Source organism: Uloborus diversus, chromosome 1 (genome assembly GCF_026930045.1).
Source record: "Uloborus diversus isolate 005 chromosome 1, Udiv.v.3.1, whole genome shotgun sequence".
Classification (NCBI taxonomy): Eukaryota; Metazoa; Arthropoda; class Arachnida; order Araneae; family Uloboridae; genus Uloborus; species Uloborus diversus.
The window spans coordinates 96,040,546-96,058,019 of NC_072731.1; the positions used below are offsets into that span (position 1 = coordinate 96,040,546).

At 31.9% G+C, this 17,474-nt stretch overlaps 1 protein-coding gene across 2 annotated transcripts in view; it reads left to right on the top strand.

The window, feature by feature from the left end:
* The first annotated feature begins 2,794 nt into the window (after nt 1-2,794).
* Nucleotides 2,795-17,474, top strand: part of LOC129231125 (integrator complex subunit 8-like) — a 79,888-nt gene continuing 65,208 nt past the window's right edge. For both annotated transcript variants that reach the window (XM_054865375.1, XM_054865382.1), the window contains exons 1-2: nt 2,795-2,998; nt 11,413-11,580. In XM_054865375.1, coding sequence (XP_054721350.1) covers nt 2,887-2,998; nt 11,413-11,580 — 280 coding nt within the window. In that variant the 5' untranslated portion in view covers nt 2,795-2,886. The remainder of the gene's footprint in view (nt 2,999-11,412; nt 11,581-17,474) is intronic.

Consider the following 17,474-nt stretch of genomic DNA (forward strand, 5'->3'; position numbering starts at 1 on the left):
CTTATTCCCTTCCAATCACATTCGTTTGAGATTTTGAAATTCAAGCTTTATAACATTATTTTCCCAAATGTTTATGGTTTTTGAACACTTGAAAATAAAAGAATATTTTTTGTTCTTGTTTTTTTTTTTTTTTTTTTCAAATCTTTTTACGAACGAATCATGCAGTTTTCCGAGAGTTCGAGGCCCCCAACAAAGCGGGATCCCTAAGCTGTAACATTTTTAGTTCATAGGTCAATCCAGCCTTGCTAACAATAATACGTTAATGTAGAAACAAGTGTGGTAGAAAGGTGTGGAGTCAATAGGAATTGGGCAGATGAATTTATAAGCCGAAGTAAAATGAGAACAAATAAATCCTAGTTAGTCCGGTAGTTATAGTGACTTTGAAGTCAACTGGAAAAACATTTGAGTGATCTTTTTTTATTCTTTTCTTTTTTGCTTTGAAAAAAAATTGCTTACTTCTAAAGGGAGACTGTTTTAAGATGGTTGCTTAATAGAGGGCTGGTTAGCATTAAATTCATGGGGAGTAATAATGTTTCATGAAGATTTGGTCGTTTTTTAAAACCTTGTGAGGTTTTCGTAACGTATGTGGTATATTGATGGTGTATGCAACACCAACATTGTAGTGTAGTGTTATTTATTTGCATAGAAGTAACTTATAAACAGTGTTGCAAGTGACACACATGTACACATAAAGCCATATAAAAATAACACAAAACACTTGAAAGCAATAATTCAATTCTTCAACAGTGGTGTAAGACACCTCACCTCACCAGTAATGGGTTAATTTAGCAACACCATCAGACGATTGAAACTTGATGAGAGTGGTGGTCGCACATCTGATTTATATACAGCGTTCTTCAATGATTCAGCAACGACAGGCACGTGTACAAAGTATTACTTCGCGATTCTCTGTACATCTTATCAGTGACGTCCCTAGCAGTAGTGTGTCACAGGGGCGATAATTTGGGGGTGCATTCCCCCCCCCCCCCCACCCTTGCATATATTTTTAAAAAATGCTCAAGTAAATATGAAGTTCTTGAAATACACCGCCAGCTCTGTCTATTTCATGGAATTGACTGAGCTGGCGGTGTATTTCATATATTTCTGTCTTAGCCCTGGCTATAGGGAGCTAACTTACTAAATATGAAGTTCATTCAATTTTCAGGCATTAGACGCATAATGTCATTACCACCTTTCCGCAGCGTTAAGGTTTGACAAATTGAATATGTTTTTTGCAAATATTAGAGAAAGTTTTCAGAATTGAAGTACAGGTGTCCCACGTATAATACGGTTCTTTCGTTCCGTATACTATTGAAACAGTGTTGTACGAGACTTTTTTGAATATAACATTTTTACTTATTTTTAATGCTAATTACGTATGTGCATGAGAAAATCAGGTTAAGATGTAGCGTGTTATATCAAATCCGTGTTCCGTGTTATATCAAAGCCGTGTTATATGAGACTTAGAAATAATGTCAATCAAGGGATGTGTACCATGTTGTATCGAAATCAAGTTTCATGAAAACAAAGTAAAGTATTAGAGTTATTATCAAAAATTAACAGAATCTATTAAACAAAAATGAAATTCCTTCTTTTATAAACATAATATTTGAGTTGTATCAAAATTATGAAGCATTAAATTCAAGTTTTGGACCGTGTAATATCGAGACTGTGCTATTAAACGCAAATTTGGTACCGTGTAATATCGAAACCGTGTCATAGAAGTAACGTATTATACGAGGGACACCTGTATTTTTATTTTTCATTTTCTCTTAAATCCATTTTGGAGGGCCACTCATAATTGCTGAACGAGGTTTAGAAATACACGAAATACACCGCCAGCTCAGTCGATTTCAGACGAGGACTGCAGTTTCGTGCTTATTAGCACTCATCAGCCCGGCATAGGAATAACTGAGCTGGAGATTGAAAACCTCTTAAGGAAGCCAAGAGTGTCAAACTGGTTGATAATACACAATTAGCACTGACCAGACGAGTGACCGAAGCAATGGTTCGGTTCAACACGAATGTAATTCTGCCTTAGCCCTGGCTATAGGGCGGTAACTTACTGAATATACCTGCCTTGCCTTCAATATTCGAGTTGAACCGAACCATTGCTTCGGTCACTCGTCTGGTCAGTGCTAATTCTGTATTAGCTACCAGTTTGTTTGGCACTCTTGGCTTCCTTAAGAGGTTTTCCACCTCCAGCTCAGTTACTCCTATGCCAGGTCGATGAATGCAAATAAGCACGAAACTGCAATTCTCGGCTGGAATTGACTGAGCTGGTGGTGTATTTCATGTATCTGCCTTAGCCCTGGCTATAGGGCGGTAACACTGAATGAGGTTTAGGGACTCTAATAAATGTATCAACTAAGGATCACTATGGCTACATTCGCCGACATTGATCGGTAACTACCAGTTCGGTGATCACGTGAAAGTTAATGACGTCAGACAAATCACATTCCAGCTAAGAAAAGAACTTATTATTGGCCAAAAATGTCACGTGCTTCAATCAACGAATCAACAGCTTTGATTTCGGTCGACCGGTAGATCATAGAATGATGCGGTTGGTTACCGGTTGTCACCGATCGGTCAGTCGAGGTCGGCAAACGCAACCTATGGATTTTATAGAACAATAGCTAATCTATAGTGCCATATTTTTTTGTTTTAAAAAATTTAAAGGAACATAAAAGTAAATAGAGGAAGACCTCAACGGGAGCTTTTCTTACAATTTTCTTTAGGAGAAGAAATGAAACAACTAAACTTTTAGCCTCCGCTTTGTTTCCCATTTGTTTTGATTCTGTGAAAGCGAAGGCGAAATCTCTATTGTGCGTTCTGCAATGTTTCATCGTTTTAAATTTGAATAATCGACTGCATTACCTCTTCAAAATGTTTGATTCAAGAGCAAAGCAAAGACCTCCGTCTCCTCAAAAAATCCTTTGGTTCGAATTTTTGCTGAATCCCACATTATTAGAAAAACATTTATCTGACGGAAGTACAGGTTAGCTGATTTTAATTTTTCGTTGATGTTCGTTTTCTTCTCATTCAAGTTATTTTACCTTTCGCATTAAAATTTAACTCATTGAATTAGCTAGTGGGAATCAATAAGTTTTACTAGAGTGCCCCGATACAGGTCCCGCGGTAGGAATTTCAAATTGTTAGCCAGTAAATTAGCCAATATTTAAAAATGTTCGCCAAATATCAAAAGTCTTATCCAAAGAGTAATTTTAACAAACCAGAAACCAAAGTAAAATTTAGGAAGAATAAAATGCAAACACTTGTACTTAATTTTTAAAGATGCAGCATACACTCATGCACTTAAATTAAATTTGACGCTTGTTTGGCAGAATTTTTTCTCAAGCGGAATGTTTTAGCAATCTTGCGTCATAATTGTTAGGTTCGTGGAGTATTTTTTTTTCTGTGGAATTTTTGGAGAATTTCCTTTTGGAAAAATCAATTCGTTTTGCTGGATTTATGATTTTATTGCATAGTAGCCAGTGCTTAGCGCTGCGCTGACCCTGCAGATATCTTAGACCCAAAATCAGGACAGTTTTCAAAGTAAAATCACTTTCCAAGACACTTCTCGAGGCAACAATTATTTCTCCAACACACTGATTAAACGTCGCATTCAAACGAAATTGGTACCTCATGGTTTTTTATTCAGCAAATTATTATTCAGAATCTTTTTGCACACTTTGCTGCATGATAAAGAACAATATATTTTAATTTCAATCAAGCATTTGAGGTTTTAGCGTTCAATTGGTTTTTATTAATCAAATTAACATAGTACCAACTAGAGATGTACCGAGTACTCGGTAACTACTCGGTACTCGGCATACTCGGCCAATTTGCCGAGTACTCGGTACTCGGCCAAATTCTGATCAGATACTCGGCCAATACCGAGTAGTTGCAAAAAGTTGAATGATGTCCAAGACAGATACTAAAATTTATAAAAAAAAGAGCAAGCATTATGTTCTGCAATCATTTACAGTTAAAATTTATAAGTCAAATTTAAATTATGAGATAAATGAAGTTTGTAATGCTTCAATGGAATAAATCTTTATTTTAATGTCCCAAAAGTTAATAAAACTTATTTATCAAAAATTATGCAAAAAAGACAAGTATAGAAAATATGGAATTTTTATATTAAGAATGAATTTTTCGTACAAACAAAAATTAGTTATAAAAAATATGAAAATACCTTTGCTTAAAAAATAAAAGGAAATAAAACAACGTTAAAAGCACAGTGCAGGAATACTGCAGACACGTATTTGGTGTTACAAGGAATTTCTTTTTCAATGCACATAATGGGAGCTCGTGGATTTAAAGACAAAACTCGGATTTTTTTGTCGTATGTCTTTACATTCTTTAGCTCACATGTTATGCACTGAAAAAGACGTTCCTTGTAATGGGGGATCATAAACACGTGTCTGCAGTGTTCCTGCACATTTGTTTTATCTGTTTTTAAAAATTATTTATGTTGACTAGAACTGTAATTGATTGGTATACAGTGAAACCCCTCTTAACGGACATCCCTCTTATGCGGACAATTTTTAATTCCCCAGTTCCAATGCGAATAACATTATTAACCCTGTCCTGCGGACACCTCTCTATTGCGGACAAAAAAAATTTGTCCTGTTAGTGTCTGCATTAGAGGGATTTCACTGTAATTTGTTTTAATTCCAACTTGATAAATCATACTTTTTATTTTTAATTTTAAAAATAATTTTTTTTTGTAAAATTTTTGACACAAACAAAATTGTTTATATAATGCATAATTAAATTTCAGCAGGAATTTAGTTTTAAAAACTATTATATGGACAAGGAGGTCTATACTACTATTCCAATAAGTTCAAAATTCATCACATGTGTGTCGGTGGTTCTTCTTAAAACATAATTGGTACTTGGTAACTCGGCCGAGTAGTGAAAAGCCGAATACTCGGTAACTCGGTACTCGGCCGAGTAGTGAAAGGCCGAGTACTCGGTACTCGGCCAAAGTGCTACTCGGTACGTCTTTAGTACCAACATATTGAAACAAACGAATTAAAGTTAAGCATTTCTACATCAAAGAATCAGTCTGAAAAGGCAGAGATTGAACTATGATACAAGCAAAATTATAAACATCTTACTTTTTATGAATAAAATACTCTGATAAAACAATAGGCATTTATTTATAAACAACTTGTTGTCTGTTCATATCAAGGTTCATACTAGGGGTTTCCCATTGTTAACTAAGAAATTACCAAATTTTAAAATTCTCAGCAAAATTCTAAAAGTCTAAGGCAAAGACTTTTATTTTAATTACAGTCAATTCTCAATAACTCGAATCTAAAGGGACTGATGAAAAACTTCGATTTATCGGAAGTTCGACTTACCGCTATTTTCGGTTTTTGACATTTTAATGTTAAAAACCATCAAATATTTTAATTAAAATGTACATATATAACAGTTAAACTTACAGAACTTAAAAGATTTTAAGCACAATATGCAGTTTCTCTGTGAAGAGTTTTGAAGACCAAGTTATGTGTGGTTTTGAACATTTCCAGCCATCCACTGCTGGCATGGAAATTTTCTTTATTCAATAATATAGCAAAATTCTTTGCTTTTTCACGCAACCATGTACTTATAGGAATGACATGGTCTTGAATTCGATACTGCTGGAACCACTTGAATAGAGCCGATTCTACTTCAGGGAAGAAGCACTTTTTCATTTGTTTGAAATTCGGATTCATGGATTTGTGGGTCTTTTGAAGTTTCTCTTTTAAGTATTTGGAGCCATATTTCAATGCATTATCTTTCTTTTTGTTTGTTAGATTCCTTTCAATGTTATAAATAAGATTTACTTTATTTTCTGAATCCAAGGTTTTTACCTTTCGCTTAGAAATCTAAAGAAAACTCTCTTTCGGGAACTTATGAGCAAATTATCGAACTAAAGAGTGAAGGGGAACGGTTAGCCTTTGAATAAAGGTACAATAAGTTGACTTGGCAACTTGACAGCTTAAAAAGCAGATTCGTAGTCCAACAACATGTCTAAGTGTAAACAGTAAACAAAAGAAAACAAGCTATACTCATTTCTGCATGTGTAACTCCTTTATCACACATTGGCTGAACAGGTGTTCTCCTCGCTTTAGAGGTCTAATGTGCATGTATTACCTGTGAAGGTGAATTAATTTTTCTCACATTGTCACTTGAATATATTTTTTTTTTTTCGTTCTTTCAAAATAAATTTCAAGTCGTCTCTGAAAAACTCAGAGTTAAATTAAGTTAACTTCAAGATATTGAGCAAAATTAGCTTATGGAATTAAAGACAAAGGAATCGGGACTTGATAAAAACTTCGAGTTATAGTATATTCAAGTTATTGGACTTCGAGTTATCAAATTGACTGTAATTTTGATGGTGAATTAATTTTTTTTAGAAAACTTCACCCGGAAAGCAGAGTAATAATTTTATTAAAATGCAATGCATGTGCTTAAAATTTTAATAATGCATAAGACATTGAGTTCTGATTTGGCGTTTTTATTTTTCTTGCTGAATTTCTAATAATTTCGTTTGTTGAAAGGAAAACCTTTAGTTAAAACCCTCTTGTAGAAAGTTAGAGAATAAACCATTTTCCAATACTTACACCAAATCAGAGTTTCTTTTGTCAAATTTATGATTTTATTGCATTTGGCACAGTGGCAAGTGCTTAGCACAGGCTGTGCGTCTAATCAAGTCATCACTTGATAACATGGAAAGATTTGAAAACATTTTTGTTAAATTTTGAATAAAACTCCAGAAAAAAGTATGTTTGCTTCAGTTGATTGTGGCATTTGAGCACAGACATGAATGAAATGTATCATCTTACAGATCAAAAATAATGCTTTTATCTAGATTAAACTAAAATTTAACAAGTTCAGTACAAATCAAGATAACTCAAATTTCAGGTCAACATCAAGACATTTTAAAAATCTATACAAGCTTCTAAAATCAAAACAATCCCCGTAAAATAAGGACAGCCTGGCACCCTAATCTTATTCAAGTACAGTTATTTAGCATGTATTCTTTTATTGAGATATCGTTTATAATTATCAGATTCATTCGGACAGTCCAGGTTTCAAGCACCTATCCAAACTGAAAGAAGATATGATAATCCTTTGGGGCACCACTAAGGGGTCTATGGCAAATTGTCCAAAATAAGTTCCCAAAATGCAGCTGTTGGTTTAGGTTATATTTGATTGCTGAGGGTGGGGGGTGGGCAGGTTTGGACCTGAAATCTGATTTCATTTTCAGGCTAGGAAATTTTACTCTTTACTTCTACTTGCACTTGAGCTGCCACAAAAAAAGTGGTTAAATTAGCCAAAATCACACGACCTGATATAACACTACCACTTTCCAGATACTTTTGATATCTTAAATTGTATCCATGCTGAAAACATTTCTGTAGCTCTTTTGCTGATTTTCCATTTAAGCAATCACTTAATTACAACCTTAATATTTCAAGTTTCAGTTTGTACCCTCATACTCAATAAGTTTTACTTGATACTAAGCATGTTTATGATTTATATGCTTGCATGTTTACTACTCCCAACTGAAAAAATATATTACTGTGCTTGACTTTGCTGTTCCAAAGCGGCCATAGTAGTTAAAGCGTTGAAAGTAAATATGATATTATCAAATTTAGACAAAAAGCAATATTCCACACCTCAAATTTTGTAGTAGTGTTCACTCTAGAGGAAAAAAGGGCAGGGTGCTGGTCTATGAAAGGGGCACTGTTATCATAAAAAGGGCACTATTCAACGCGGTGCCCCTCCTTTCCAAAGAGCAATGACGCACCCACTCAAAAACTACTTAGCGTCCTCCCCCCCTCCCCAAAAAAAGGAGAAATAACAATTTAAAACACCTTGCAAAAATTCAAACAGTGTAGTCTGCACCATGAGCCCCCCCCCCCCCTCTTCGATGGCCACCACTGACTTCAGAATTAAATATAGTGATATTATCCAGATTCCAAAGTCACTGTCTTTAGAAAAGGGTTTGCTTGACTAAGCACATTTTCCCCATTCCCTGAGGAGCATTTAGCTAATGCTGAAATTTGACTTTTGGGCGTTTTTCAACATTATTTTGGGTTATAAATTTGACTACTTGTTCCGTAAGAGTAAAAACTTCAGGCATTTCAAAATCCTTTGAATTGCAATGTAAGATGAACAATATTTAATTACAGATCCCCCCTTCCTAGATTAAAAAAAAAATTCCTAGTAATCTGCATTATACCATGAAATATTTGAGTAGACATCAAAATCATGATGAATGTAAATTAAACTTTTTAAAAAATATTGCATTTCAAGCCAAACATTAAATCAAAATACCGTGAGCTCATTTGTTTAAATTTATTTATTTTATTTTATTTTATTTTATTTTTTGCAAAAAATCAGTGATAACTAATGAGGAAATAATGATTAAAATCCTATTTGCAATAATTAATATACAAGACGAGAAACAAAAACAATTTTTTAGAATTTAAAATGAAAAACAATATATGCTAATTAAATTATATTTTAATAATCGCACATATTAAAATATACATTCCAATTGTTAAAAAACTGAAATACTTACAAGATGCAACGGATTGAAATCTCAAACACTGGAAGTAATTTTTCGCGAAACATCCCAAAAATAGAGTTATGGTTTATTGAAATAAAACGTAAGCTAATCTTGGGTTGCATATGTCAAAACAACTTCCGATCGTTAAATATATTACAATATTTACAAGATGGAAAAGGATTGAAATCTGAAAGATGAGAAGAGCGTTTCCGCGAAATGCGAGTTCAATATTGGCATGGTTTCAAAAATAAAGTACATTTTAAAAAAAAAACATAATATATGCTAATATAAGTCAGCATGTGTCAAAATAATTTCCGAATGTCAAAAATATTAAAATATTTACAAGATGCAAAAGGATTGACATCTCAAGCGCGGTGGACGGTTTTGTGCGATGCACGTGTTAAGCATATTGACATATGTTAAGAAAATTAAAAATTGCATTGATGAAATGTTAAAAAAAAAAAATGCACAATTCATCGAATGCCTAAGGAATTCAAGCACTAGATAAGCTTTCATAACTTTTTCAATCACTTAAAAATGAATTTTTTTCCCAAGCCCTTTTCAAGTTTTATCAAGAACAATACCAACCCTTCTTCTGTTCTATTTGCAGAAGAAAAAATGCCTGAAACATCACTAATCTTAATATTTTATCTGCTGGCATCTATATTCTTTTCTTTTAACTCTTTAAATTACCTTTTAGCAGAAGGCACGTGTCGTTTGCGTTTTCACTCAGACTTTTTCCAAGTACCCCTTCTACTTTCCTGGAACAGACATCCCCTGATGCTACAGCAGAAAATACTATGAAATGTTTACTCTCATTGTTAATTCTGAGAAGATCAAAGATGGGGCTTGAATGAAACAATTTCTCCCTCCCCCCTACACATATGACCAGACCTCTTCCCACACTCTTTTAAGCCCCCGTGGGAAGAAGGAAGAACTTGCTTTTGTCCCCAACTGATAAGCCAGTCTGAATTCTGAGAATCTCATTTATTCTCTTTGCCTAGGTGTTGGCTTCTCCTTTTATTTATGGGGCTGTTTTCAGGGTGAAATTCTAGGGACAATGACATTACTTGGACGTTTTTGTGACCGATCCCTGGTCAAATGAAATTGCTGGATATCATAGGGTTCGATAAGGTGCTTGTGATACAGGGTTCGTACGGGTCATGGAAATCCTGGAAAGCCATGGAAAAAAAATAAGCGAATTTCAGACCTGGAAAAGTCATGGAAAATTGAAATTTTCATTGAAAGTCATGGAAATTTCTTTCAAGTCATGGAAAAATGTCCTGGACAAAGAGAAAGTAACAGTAACTAAAAGAGCATTAGAAATCTTCAGTGATTTAACACTATAGCGCATAAAAGCTATTAAAAGTGGAAAATTGAACGATCCCAAAACTATATCTTGAATTTTGAAATCTCATTGCATCCACTTCTGTCGCAGCTGCTTGCCTTTTTTTGCGATGTGATTTTTCTGCTTGGACATAACTGATTTTGAATAAACTGTTATTTTCAACACTTCTTATGTTTCATATTCTGTAGTAGCGAACTTGCATTCTTTGTTTTGCCACGCCCACTCAAAAAAGGCTATTCAATTGCATCCGAGTTCGATTCCATCACTCGTAAGAACTTTATTGTTAAATTTGACAGAGTTTATCTTAATTTATTGAAAATTTTAGAAAATAAAGAACTTTAGTCAGGCGATAGAATACAGAAAAATAGGAATTCTAATAATCTAAAAGAGTAGTGCCCAGCATACGATCCACAAAAATAATCCATGCGACCCACTGCTACGCTCAATGTCAGGAATCTAACATGTTCTGGAATTTCTGAACCTATTAATTTATATACACTTGAAAATGTGCAAATAAGTCAACAAAACAAGTATACTTTTAAATCAGAACATTGAAAAAACCATTCAGTAATGAATCAAAAAAGATCTGGTTTGGAAACTTAAAGAACTAAACTATGCGGCTTCATTTTAAAAATTCAAAATACTGTCAAGTTACGTGGATGATTAAATGCTCTGTTGACACTAAAAGGCCACTTTTGAAGCACATTTATTGAAACTTAGTGATGACTCACTCATTCAACCTTTGTTCCATTCAATATCATTCTCCCTGTTTATAAAAAAAATGTTACATATTTAAGCATCATCATATTCGTTTCACTGCATTTTTACGTGACTTAAATTTATATGATGAAGACAAATAAGAATAGTTTAGTTTTTTAAGTGTACACTTATATTTTTTCCATTATGAGTAAGTGCTTCAATGAGGCTGTGGTATTCATTGAGACGTTTTGTTAATGCTCATTTCCAAAAATTAGTAAGTTTGAGATTAAATAGTGCTATTCTTTTCGTGTAACAAGGTCATGAAAATTTTCATTGAAGTCATGAAAAAGTCTTGGAAAAGTCATGGAATTTTTTCATCCAAATAGAGTATGAACCCTGGTGATATCTTTTTAAAAACACATGGAGCAATTCCTTACTTTTGAAAAGGGCAGGGCGCATTTTGCCTACTAAATGAAAGGCATGGCGCATTCTGCCGATATGAAAAAGGGCAGGGCGCTGCGCCCTTCAAAAACGGCCTAGCGGGAACACTATTTTGTAGAATAATTATCAGAATTCTTTCATATGAAGTATTCTGTACTATAGGTATTCAAATCAGGTTTCACCTTTATCATTGATTTAAACCAAAGAAAGAAAAAATCAGTCAGTTTGAAGGAAAATTTTCAAAATATGTTTCAATGATGTTGTAATTTATGCTTGTTTTTTCTTTTTCTTTTAAAATATTAGTATTTCCTGAAGTTTTTAATTTTTAAATATTTTTATTGCTTTTCAGATCCAAGTCCAACAGACCTCATTATCAAGTTTTTAACTAATTCAGTGAATGAAAGCCACTCTGACCAAGCTATGGGGTTGAACAATAACCAGTACAATAATTCTGGAGTTTTTTCTACTGGTGTGCCTGTTAATGGCATGGAAGAACCGCCATCACAAATTGATTTAGGTAAGAGTAACATCTAGGGGGAGATGGGGTATGTTGGGCCGCGGGGCATATTCCGTGGGGCACGGTCTCCATTATTTTAATACTATTAATTTTTTTTTTTTTTTTTTATGACCAACAAATAGCACCTATGGTCCTACAAATCGGAAAAATGAAATCACATAGTACAGTTATATTGAACAAATTTTATTTCAGTAGTCCTGAGTAATTTTCAGAAAAGTGTAACTTTATTTTTTTAAATAGTTTTCATCAATATCGTGGGCGGGGGATTGAACTCCTTTCTTAAAGGAAGTTCTTTAGTTCATTATAATTGGCAATTTTTTCATTTTTTTTGTCCCAAAAAAAAAAAAAATGACAGCACTTTTCCAGGCCAAGAACATGGGGTAAGTTTGTCCACTCTTTGTGGTGCAAGTTGGACAGGACCAACCTACCCCCTACACAGGATTGGGTTTTGGACTGTCCAAAACTGGTTTAGGACAGGACAGGTGGTTTTTACCATCCCAAACTATCCAAAAGTGTCCGAAACTGTCTTAAACTGTCCAAAACTATGCTAAAGCGGTGTAATATAATTAATTCACATTTACTGCAATATTCATAGTGTATAAATATTGTTATTAATTAGGTTTAATTTATGAGTATTTGATCATATTTTCCCCCAAAATGTTCTTTTAAAAAATATTTACTTAAAAAAATGCCAATAACTATTACATAAAAAAATTTTTTACCAACCGTTAAACGGTTGGTAAAAAAAAAATAGTTTTTTGAAAATAAGTTTTGCATGATGTTTTAACAAAATTATTTTTTTAAATCATTGATAAAAGAACAAAAAATTGATGATGAAACACTTATGTTATAAAACTTGTGCTCTTCTTTATTTAGTTTATATTTTTATTATAACACTTTTTGTAACTAGAAAAAATTGTAATGTATAGCATTTAAGTCAATTATTGCACTATATTTTGAACATTATCATTTGCCAAAAAAATTGGTTTATGGAAAAAAAAACTCCTGCATACAAATTGAAATTTTTAAGGAAAAATTTAATTTCTACGTAACTAGATTAAAATTAGCTGCATAAATAAGTTACATATATATTTATACTTGAATGTTCACATTGAATAAATATATTAAATAGTCAAAAAAATAATTTTGACACACAGTTTTTGATATTTTCTCACAAAATATAGTTTCTCAAAAAGTAGTTTTGGACACTTTTGGACACAAGGGTTTTGAACAGGATGATAAAAACCTTGTCAACCCTGCTTTCATTTTCACACAAGCATAAACATAGGGAAATTTGGTTACTAATATAAAAGTTAAAAAAAATAAACTCACGCATACAAATTGAAATTTTAATCAATAATTCAACTTCTATGTACTTAGATATAATCAGCTGCATAAATAAGTTGAATGTTCTCATTGAATAAATGTTCAGTATAAAACATTACTTTGATACATTTTATTGTTTTTGATGTTTTCTTACAAAATACAATTTTTCTAAAAATATAGTTTTGGACACTTTCGGACAGTTTTGGTCACAAGGGTTTTGGACAGGATGGTAAAAACCAGGGTTTTTACCGTGGTTTTTACCATAGTGTCCAAAACCTTGCCAACCCTGCCCCCACGTAATTTAAAATTTTTTTTATCTGAAATCTCAATAGTTATAACAATATTCTAAGTGTTTGTTTATTGTACTTTCATTTCATTTCATGTTATACACATTTCGAAATAATAATAATAAAACTTAGTGCAAAAAAAAGCGAAGATTTATTTTATTACTTAACAAAAATTATACTCAATTAATTTTACCAAAAGATTTATTTCATATCTGCACTTTTTTACTATTCAGATTTTTAAACATACTTCTAAATTTTTGCAGACAATTGCTTTCTAAGAGTAAGATATGCAATACAAGCTAAAATAAAGTTCCTAGATTAAACATTTTTTTCTTTGCTAAACAAGCATTCTACATAGAAACAAAATAAAACAAAAAATTGATTAAAGGAATACAAAAATATACTTTTACATATGATTATTAAATTTTGATTTCAGAGCACAAAAGATATGCTAACTTCAAGATGTCAATTTTATTGTACTTTTTCTTTGAAATATATGGTATTAGTACAGCAGGATTCTTTTCTTTTTGGAGTTGTTTCATGCAATGCAATGAAGAAAAAAAAGATCTCCCCCCCCCCTAGCAAATATTGATGTAACTTTGCATAAAAATAACATATGACTTATTCTTCCGAAACCCAGTCAAATAAAAGTGCTACTTCCAAAGCTCAAGAAGTAGCACTTTTATATTCCCAGATATCATTTAACACATCTTTAGTCAACTTTCATCTGCATTAATTCTCCATGAATATTCAAAAATTGATTTTTCTTTGATTTTTAAAAAATGATTGTGTACTAATGGTGAATGGCTTATTATTATTAAACTTTATATTTTTCAAACTACTCACAACAGTGAATAAGGTAGTTACAAAGTTTGACAGTATTTATCGCTAAAATTAAAACAAATGTTGCTTGAGTTATGCAGTCCAACTTCCCCCACCAGGCAGACCGACGTACCCCACCCATGGGGCACATTAGTCCACTTGACAAGGTTCAGTTAAAAAATTAATATAAAAAGTGTTTTTCAATTCAACACTTCCAAAAAAATCTGTGGTGTTGAGAAATGTTTAGTGAAACTTATTGTAGAAAATTTAACTGCTCATTAAATTTTTTGATGAGATAAAAAATGATAAGTAAAAAAGTGGACCAACATGCTCCACCTCTCCTTACTTGATATTGATAGAAGCAACACGGAATATTGGTATCAATACACCAATATTCATATAGATGTACTTTAATGAAAAAATAACAGTAAAAAATGATTCACATTGAAAAAATATCTATAACTAACTATCTGCTCTAACTTAGTAACTGTTTTTGAATTCCTTAATGATGAAATCGTACTTTAAAAAATCACAAATTTCCGAAATTTTAATTTTTTTTTAATTTTAGATGCTTGTTTGAACATGAGGGAATGCTCAAAATTTACTCAATTTTTTTACTCAACATATTGAAGTGTCTTTTAGATAATACTAAACTTTAAGCATTGGTATTACAGTATCTTCGTTACTAGAGTAACAGCAAAATTTCATTAGTTACGGCTATTTGTTCTAAGTTTAGCAAGACTTAACCATTTCTTTCATGTTTCATTTTTTCAAAGTATGTTTATAAAGTACTTGCCAAAATGTTTCCTTAACTATTGTGAAGTATATAATATTCCAGTATGCATAATTAAATATAATTGTGCCCCTGAAAGTTGAATTTTCCTCTCCACCCGTAGGACAAGATAACTTTTAAAGTTTCTAGAAAACCTATCATGTCAGCATGACTAAAAGAACAAACTGAGTTTAAAGATTAAGATAGAATACCATCTCGTCCAATCCTCAATAGCATTTGATATTGGGCTACGAGTTTGAAGAAATTTCTTTTATCCATGATTAAGTATATTTGACAAAATACAATAATTTATTTCAACCATCCTGCTGCTACGTTTTTCAAAAAAAAAAAAAAAAAAAAAAAAGGTTTAAAGCTTTGGTAGGGAAACTCGTCTATCTTAGTTATAGTTTTTCTTTCCAGAATAAAAATTGGCAGTTAAACAACATTTGCCACAATGAATCTAATTTTCAATGGGAAGCAGATGGCCTTTCTTTCTGCTATCAATGGCAAAAGTACATATTATGTCATTGATAAAACTATCAAACTATTGTCAGTCAGTACAAGTTTTACATACAACATACAAGAATCCAGTTATAGCTGCAAGATATATTCTCCTTCTGTCTGCTACAAGCACAAATATTAAGTATTTTTTGTGTCATCATTAAAAGTTATCAATCTTGAAAATTAGGTTCAATGATCATTTAATGAAGTATCCATATCTATTTTGGAGATATGAAATTATTATTGTTTCATTTCAATTAACAATTGAACTTCTACATTCCTTGTCTGACATTTAACTCAGTCATCAGTGAAAGGAGCAAACGTTTGAAGATAAAGAGTTCAGAAATCAGGCTTAAATTCAATGTCAGTAATTTTATTTCTTAGTTACACATATAGCAACTGTTCGTGGCTAGATAATATGTTTCTACACATTAATTTTATCATAGCTGCCAAGTGCTCTGTTTTTCCCGGAGTTTCTCCGATTTTTATTGCGTACTCCGAAAATCTGATTTATTCCAGAAAAAACTCCGTTTTTTGACTTTGCTTGTACACTTTTCAATTTCTGAGGAAAAAGAAGAAATTTCCCTATCCTGGAAGGTAGGAATTGTGCACAAGCTCAACAAAAGAGGAGGCAATTTTATGCCCTGGAAGCATTAGTGTCAAGATAAACACTGAGTGGGAGCGCTAATCGATCGGAGAACATCGTTTTTTCATTGAGCATTTCAGCTACGTGCAAAATGTAGCCGCCATGTTTGGTCATTCAGAAGATGGAAGTAGACGATGCTTAAGTTCTTTCGTTTTCAAAGACAAAGCAGAATTGGGGGTTTCTTTTAACTGCAAACTAATGAAAATCATCAAAATGTGCTGCAAAATGTTTTTTTTTTTTTGTTATTTTAAATAATTTTATTGTGAAATGAAAACAAGTATACTATTTAAAATTTCATCTTATCCCTATTGCTTTGGACACGAATGTGCTAAAGATTCTCAATTAAATTGTAGTTTCATGGGGATTTTTTATTTTCAAATTATTTTCATGCAACAAATTCAAAATTTTATACCTGAATTTTTGACTTAGTTGCCATATTCGGTCATTTGCGAGATTTAAGTACACAAAACTCTTAAAGTGGCCAAGTTTTCAAAATCGGAATTAGATGTTTATTGCAATATGTAAACTATTAAAAATAATGCAAAATGGGCTTTTTTTTTTTTTTTTCGGAAAATTCTTAATTTTTTTCTTGAAAAATGAAAAAAAATTTTCTTCAGAATATTATGTTATCCTGATTGGTTTGGATGCTAATGTGCTAAAAACTGCCTATTTCATCTAAATTTTAGTTTTTTTAAGGATTATTAATTATTTATAATTACTTTTAATGCAACAAATTCAAAAATCTCTCATCTTAAATTTTTTGCATTGTTGTCATCTTTGGTCATTTGCAACATTTAAGTAGACAAGACTATTAATAGCCTAAGTTTCCGAAAACAGAATTGGTTGTTTGTCTCAATGCAAACAATTAAAAATAACAAAAGGCAAAAAGTTATGGTTTTTTTTTTTTAATTATTTTTTTGAAAGAGAAATTTTATCTGTATTTGATCCTTATTGCCTCGGAGGCTTTGCTATAAGCTGAAACCATTTCATCTAAAATGAAGGTTCCTGCTGACTTCTCATTTATTTATTTATTTTTTTTAATAAATCAGAAATCTATTTTAACTTGAATTTTCCATGTACAAAAAATTTATATTTACCATGTGCATAAAATTTATGCAACTATATTTTTCCAGATAAGTGATTTTCTTATTTAATGAATCCATATAGACTGTTACTGTAGTACATATGACCTATTAAAGATATAATGCTTGTCTGGAACTACTTGAAAAATATATTAATGAAAGTACTATTAATGTATTCAAGTGAATTGTCCTACAAAAATTGAGCCAAAGATTTTTAGGCAGATCAAAAAGAGCTTTTGTAAAGAGCAAAAAAAAAAAAAAACCATTTTTTTTTAATGCATTTGTTAAAGTTATTATTATTGCTTAAGATAAAAATTTTATCCACTAATTTTTTTATTAATTCCACATTATGCCAATACATTTTTTTAAATTGAAATGAAAGTTAGATACACTTGCTTTTCCATCATTTAGACATTTAACTGGAACTTTCAATTCTTGTAATTTCACATAAAACACAA